This window comes from Sinocyclocheilus grahami, unplaced genomic scaffold, assembly GCF_001515645.1.
Source record: "Sinocyclocheilus grahami isolate Dianchi unplaced genomic scaffold, SAMN03320097.WGS_v1.1 scaffold110.1, whole genome shotgun sequence".
Lineage (NCBI taxonomy): Eukaryota > Metazoa > Chordata > Actinopteri > Cypriniformes > Cyprinidae > Sinocyclocheilus > Sinocyclocheilus grahami.
In genome coordinates this window covers 1,601,608-1,608,613 of record NW_015505289.1, presented here as the reverse complement: position 1 = coordinate 1,608,613, position 7,006 = coordinate 1,601,608, and the positions used below count along the sequence as shown (strand labels likewise).

The following is a 7,006-nucleotide window of genomic DNA, read 5'->3' as shown; positions in this document are numbered from 1 at the left end:
GAGCACACACACACACACACACACACACACACACACACACACACACACACACACACACACACACACACACACGGACGGAATGATTATTATATTCATGTACTGTGATATTTACATATTTCAAATAGTACCGTGGTACTACTGTCTTGGTACAAGTTCAAAACATTAAATAAGCAATTTAGATAATTGATATTATTCATTTTATACCACTTTATAGTTGCTGGGACTGTGTCTTATTAATTATTACAAATAATTTCATAAATTTGAATAAAAAATATGAAATAAAAAAATTAAGTTATTAATGTATTTTATTTATATTATGCCACTTTATAATGGCTGTCTTTAAAATAATTGAATTTGTTATATTAAAAAAGTAATTAATTACATTTAAAAATGATAATTTATATATATGTTATTTTATTATGCCACTTTATAGTTGCTGTAATAAACTGAAGAGTTTAGAATTGACTGTAAGTGTATTTTCTGTCATTTTCTTCCATCAGACGTTTAAGTTATTTGAGAATCTTGCAGAGCAGGACAGAGAGAGGGCAGCGAGGCTGGCGGAGGAGAAGAAAGCCGCTCCTCCTGCAGTACAGGAGCTGGAGGTTCGATCAGAACAGGAGGCTGAAGCTCCTGTGGAGGAGAAGAGGAGCACAGAAGAGCCCACGGCTGTCGCGGCACCATCAGCACAGAGCACAGAGACACACGGAGAGACTCAGAGCAGCACCGCTGAGCCAGCAGGAGCCGCAGCGCCATCAAACTCTGATTCTGACACAGCCAACGTGTATGCTTGACTTTTAGATCATTTGCTCCAAAAATATGAATGCTGAAAGACACTACTGTTCAAAAGTTTGGGGTCAGTGAGATCAAAAGTGACGGTTAAGACAATTAAAAATATTACAAAAGATTTCTATTTCAAAGAACAACGTATCACAATTTTGACAAAAATATCAAGCAGCACAGCTGCTTTCAACATTGATAATAATAAGAAATGTTTCTTGAGCAGTAAATCAGCATATTAGAATGATTTCTGAAGGATCACGTGACACTGAAGCACTGAAAATTTAGCTTTGCATCACAGAAATAAATATATTCAAATAGAAAACAGTTCTTTTAAATTGTAATCATTTTTGACAATATTTCAGTTTTTGTTGTATTTTTGATCAAATAAATGCAGCCTTTGTGAGCATAAGAAATTTCTTTCAAAAACATTTAAAAATCTTACCAACCTCAAACTTTTGTGCACTGTTTGGACCTATTAATAAGTTCTATTTCACATTTCCAGTAAACAAGATGGCTTTCAGTTGAATGCAGACAGTTACAATGGCGCGGTTAGAGAAAATTACACCTGGTCGCAGGATTACATGGATGTGGAAGTTCGAGTGCATGTGCAGCCTAACATCGTTAAAGGCCGACAGGTGAGTGTAACCTGCTGCCATCTGATTTTCTTACAGTTTGGCAGACTCTTAATTTAGATTTTTTTTTTCTTGCTGTCTACTCTTACCGCAAAGCTAGTTTGATAACAGTCTTCTTTCCGTTCTGTTTTTGCGTGCAGGTGTCTGTGGATCTGCAGTCGGGGAGGGTCCGCGTGGCCTTGAACGAGGGAGGATCGCAGAGAGTCCTGATGGAGGGCGAATTCACACACAAAATTAACACAGAAAATTCCTTGTGGAGTCTGGAGCCTGGCCGCTGCGTTCTGGTACACATTATTTGTGTATGGTGCATCTGAAATGATGATAGTCTGATGTATCAGCCGATTATTAGCCATTTTGAGACTGTGTCCGCTTGATAAAGGTTTTATCTCCTCATTGTCAGTTTCAGAATTCACTAACAGTCTTGTCAGTTTATAAGTACTTAGTTTTCAGATGTCTTTGTGAATTTTAAATGCAATTTCGGCAATTTTGTATTACTCTTAATTTAGTATTATTTATATATTATTATAGTAAATTCATAATTTTTATTTAATATTATTTATTTCAAGTTTTTTAAGCTAAACAAATTAGAAATGTTGCCTTGGCAACTAACTCAAATAAGTTAGTTTTTCATCTAATATTTATATTTCATTTTATTTCAGCAAAAATGTTTTAGTTGTTTTAGTTACAGGGTTTCTGTGGGTCTTAAAGTCATAATTCGCCCTTACTGTATACACAAATTGAGGCCTTAAAGGAACACTCCACTATTTTTGAAAATAGGCTCATTTTCCAACTCCCCTAGAGTTAAACAGTTGAGTTTTACCGTTTTCGAATCCATTCAGCCGATCTCTGGGTCTGCCGGTAGCACTTTTAGCTTAGCTTAGCATATGTCATTGAATCTGATTAGACCGTTAGCATCTCGCTCAAAAATGACCAAAGCGTTTCTATATTTTTCCTATTTAAAACTTGACTCTTCTGTAGTTACATCGTGTACTAAGACCGACTGAAAATGAAAAGTTGCGATTTTCTAGACAGATATGGCTAGGAACTATGCTCTCATTCTGGTGTAATAATCAAGGAACTTTGCAGCAGGCGCAATGATATTACGCAGCGCCTGAAAATAGGCTTATTGGAAGTTACCTAGCTGGGGACTATTTTGAGGCACTGCGTAATATCATTGCGGTCATTTTTGAGCGATATGCTAACGGTCTAATCAGATTCAATGATATATGCTAAGCTGCAGCTAAAAGTGCTACCGCCAGACCCGGAGATCGGCTGAATGGATTCGAAAACGGTAAAACTCAACTGTTTAACTTAGAAAAAAAATAGTGGAGTGTTCCTTTAAAAAGGTCATAAGATTCATAAGGTCATGGCATTAAATGTTGCATGCACTGCAAAAAAAAAAAATTAAGATCTTCCTCTGTATTTTTGTCTTGTTTTCCAGTACAAGTACAGTATAAACAACATAATTTTGAGTTACAAAATTAAGATATGAAGTCTTGTTTTTTGAGATACTAAACAAAATTAATTGAGTTTATTTTTAAAATAATAACAAATCTGTCACTGTGGTATAATTGTTTTCCTTGTGAAGTTTATTTGTCTTACCCCTTTGGCAAATATTTGTTCTTTTTTAATCACAAACTCACACAATTTCTCAGAAAACAAGACTTATCTTATGTCATTTTGCAGCTTGAGTAAATGTATCTTGATTTATGAATCTTTAGACATTTGCACTGAAAAGCAAGACATCACATTTTTGCAGTGTGAGCAGAAGGTACAGTAAAAGTTATTTCCATATTGTTTACTTGGTCTTAAAAAGGTTTTCAAACGTCTTAAATTTGCCTTCATAAAACCTGCAGAAACCCTCTAGTTAACAATAGCAACCCTGTTTTGAATGCATCTTATTTGCTGTCATTAATTTGTATTCTGTATACACTGTATTCTATCTCTAGATATTCTATGGAATTTTATTTGAATAATTTGAGGCAGTGTAAGATGGATACAGGTCTGATATATTTTGTTAGGAGTTGTAGACAGACAGTCATGATGGTCATTTGGACTTTTCCTCCAGCTGTCTCTCAGTAAAACCGGGGAGGTTTGGTGGAGCGCCGTGTTGAAGGGCGAGGCTGAGATCGATGTGAACCAGATCAACCGGGAACGCTCTATGGCAACTGTAGATGAAGAGGAGCATGCTGTACTGGACCGCCTGTCGTTTGACTACCACCAAAAACTCCAGGGGAAACCACAGAGCCATGAGATTGTGAGCAAGCAATGGAAATTATTTTCTATGTTGCTTCATTACTGCTCTGGAAAAGTTAGAATAGTTCACCCAAAAATGAAAACTGCTAAAAATGTACTCGCCCTTAGGTTGTCCGAGAAATGGATGAGTTTGTTTCTTCATCAGATCAGATTTGGAGAAATGCATCATTACATCACTCGCTCACCAATGGATCCTCTGCAGTGAATGGGTGCCGTCAGAATGAGATCTGATAAAAACATCACAATAATCCACAAGTAATCCACACCACTCCAGTCCAGGCTGAGAAATGGCAACGACAACTTGCACGCGCTTCACCGACGAGTACCAGCTGTATGAAGAACTTGGAAAGTAAGATTTGCTTTCTCTGCTGGTGTTTGTGCGTAACCCGAGTGTCTTATATCGATAGCACACATTTCTTGAATGTAAATGCATATGCAAAAGCCCAGAGGAGTTGTTAGGAAACATTAGAGGGAGTTGCGTTTATCTATACTAGTTATATACTAACTGCATTATTTAACTATATAGAGTGCATGATGATAAACAGCGATCTGGTGATCATTTTGAGAATGTTTGCTGCTTTTTGGCTTCAGAAATGCATTGAGTATCTGTGGGGAATCCTAAAGGCGTGTTGTCATGACTCGTGCATGTTAAAGTGAATGTTTGCATGTTTACTATATGCTTTTTGGCACGTCTGAACTCTGCATCTCGCGCAGGATGCACAAAAGAGCTGTCAGGAAACATCAGAGGGAGTTGCATTCAAATACTCCCACTACTGTGTTTATTTGAACTGTCACGTGTGTGTGCTCATAAACATAAGCCGTCAGGGGTTAATTTTGAGGATATTGCATGTTTTGTGGCCCCTCCGGTGCATTTCATGCAGAAAGCTCAGAGGAGCTGTCAGGAAACATTAGAGGGGAGTTGCGTTTAAATACACCCACCACTGTGCATATTAAAGTGAATATTTATGTGCATACAGTCTCTGATTATAAAAATTAGCATGCAGGTGTTAAAGGGGTCATATGATGCGATTTCAATTTTTTCTTTCTCTTTGGAGTGTTACAAGCTCTTGGTGCATAAAGAAGATCTGTAAAGTTGCAAAGACTAAAGTCTCAAAACCAAAGAGATATTCTTGATAAAAGTTCAGAGTTGGCCACACCTACCTAAAACGGCTCGTTCGAACACGCCCCCACATGTCTACATCACTATGTGGGAAGATTTGCATAACGCCGCCCAAATGTTCACGCAAAGAAAGAAGACGTAACTTTTATTCTCGCTGTAGTATTGTTGCTGCCGCCATGTCGTGAAGACGCTGTGTGCTTCGTTGTGAAAGCGAAACTACTTTGTTTGGTCTTCCAAAAGAGGACGATATCTGCTTCGTCATGCCTAGAGCTGATCCGTGCTGGTCGCTGAGGGAATACATCAACTTAGTGCTGCTCAGCTCACGCTGGCCCGCCGCCGGCTGTTCTGACTCACAGACTGCAAGTATATTTTAATTTAAAGGATTTGCCACTGATGATTCAAACGCGAATTTTGAGCAGTGTAGAGTAGCGTTAGTGCTTGTTTGTCATTTCTGATCACAAATGCAGACATGGTTTTGTTTGGTTTCGTATAAGTCATTATAATCCGTAATTTATGTCCCCACTGGATGCAACGTATGCCTCGTTTATAATGGGTTTTCATGTTTTTTGTCTTGTCGCTCCGGGAGACGGCATCACAGTATGGTGAGGGGCATAACATTTCCGTCTCACGCTTGAGGTATTCGGCCAATCATAACGCACTGGATAGCTGGCCAATCAGAGCACACCTCGCTTTTTCAGTCCGATGAGCTTTGTAAAAATCGAGGCGTTTCAGAAAGGCGGGGCATAGAGGAGAAACAATAATGTACAGTATGTGGAAAATAATGTGTTTTTTTAACCTTAAACCACATAAACACATTTCATTACACCAAATAATGTTCTTTTTAGCAGCATCATATGACCCCTTTAAATCTGAGGATGTTGCATGCTTTTTATAAGCTGTCTGGAAAAATAGTGGGGAGTTGTTATGTGAGCTGTTATAGTGAGTGTATTGAATCAAAGATACAATATGAACACGCAGGGGTTAATTTAAAGGATATTGCATGTTGATCTAGAGATATTGCATATCTAGAATGCGTATGAGAGTTGCATTAATATGCATGGAAGTATTCAACATAATCATGAGGATATTTCATGGTGCATTTCATGCAGAAAGCTCAGAGGAGCTGTCAGGAAACATTAGAGCGACTTACAGTGAGTATATTTCATATGTCTGATCATAATGATCAGTTCTCAAAGGGTTACTTGGAGGTTATGTTCAGGGTGGTACATTTGAGAGTTTAATCAGACCAATAGGTCGCTACATTGTATCTCTACACTCTTGGAAAAAACGTGCAAAGACGTTGCTGGGGTGGGATCCTAAGGTAAAAAAATCTAAAAGGTACATTATTTACCCCTAAGTGCAACATATTAGTACCTTAAAATACACATTAGTACTTTAAAAGTACATATTGGTACATTGTTGTACTTTTTTTCTCATGTGAAGGGTTGATACAATGTATCAAGAGTTCTATAATGAAGGAACGTTACAATGTATCATAAACTCTGGGAAGCTGTGAAGGGTCGCTACATTGTGTCGTTCTGTCCTGTGACATTTGGAGCTGTGAGAGCTTTCCCCGGCGGCTGTTTGCTGTCTGTAATCTGTGTGTGTGTGTGTGTGTGACATGCCTGCGGCCTGACGTTAGGAAATAATTTTACTCTCTCAGCTCCTCTTCTCCTCCAGTCAGTCAGTATTGTGTTTCTTTCACTGATAAAAAGGATTTTGCGGTGAAGTAAATACTACATAAAAACAAATGTAATTTCTACATTAAATAATTTAGTTCAGGCAAGAATAAAAAAAATACAGTACATTTTCTAACCTTTAAAAGGTTCAAATGTTCACTGTTTTCGAGTTGTATTTACACTGTTTTATGGTTGCTTTTGTCGTTAGGTTTAGTAACTTACTGTTTTGTGATATCTGGAGTTAATTTTCTACTCAAAATGACCCATTTATACTCAAACACTGTCCACTGATTGTTACTGTCATTGTGTATGGTGTACCAAGTATTGAGGTCTCTGTGTTCAATTATAGGTAATAATTATATTGAGTGGGCTTATTATCTTCAAAGGATGACAAGCTGTCTACTTGCTTACTTACATGTTTGCAAGTGAACCACATGCTTTAATAGCATGGTTGTTTTCCAGTGCTACATTGTTTGAGTACATTTTATAAACTGTAACTGAGGGAAATGTACTTGAGTATAGCATATTTAACAAAATAA

At 37.6% G+C, this 7,006-nt stretch overlaps 2 protein-coding genes across 7 annotated transcripts in view; both read left to right on the top strand.

Annotated features, from left to right (window-relative positions):
* LOC107589009 (nudC domain-containing protein 3-like) overlaps positions 1 to 3,812 on the top strand; it is a gene marked incomplete at its 3' end in the record, with an annotated part of 4,635 nt that extends 823 nt beyond the window's left edge. Inside the window, exons 2-6 of the mRNA XM_016277304.1 lie at positions 501 to 781; positions 1,283 to 1,415; positions 1,553 to 1,696; positions 3,481 to 3,669; positions 3,777 to 3,812. Of these exons, the coding sequence (XP_016132790.1) occupies positions 501 to 781; positions 1,283 to 1,415; positions 1,553 to 1,696; positions 3,481 to 3,669; positions 3,777 to 3,812 (783 nt within the window). The remainder of the gene's footprint in view (positions 1 to 500; positions 782 to 1,282; positions 1,416 to 1,552; positions 1,697 to 3,480; positions 3,670 to 3,776) is intronic.
* Positions 3,813 to 3,952: 140 nt separating this feature from the next.
* Positions 3,953 to 7,006, top strand: part of LOC107588949 (calcium/calmodulin-dependent protein kinase type II subunit beta-like) — a 78,152-nt gene continuing 75,098 nt past the window's right edge. For all 6 annotated transcript variants that reach the window (XM_016277219.1, XM_016277217.1, XM_016277215.1 and 3 more), the window contains exon 1: positions 3,953 to 4,017. In XM_016277219.1, coding sequence (XP_016132705.1) covers positions 3,956 to 4,017 — 62 coding nt within the window. In that variant the 5' untranslated portion in view covers positions 3,953 to 3,955. The remainder of the gene's footprint in view (positions 4,018 to 7,006) is intronic.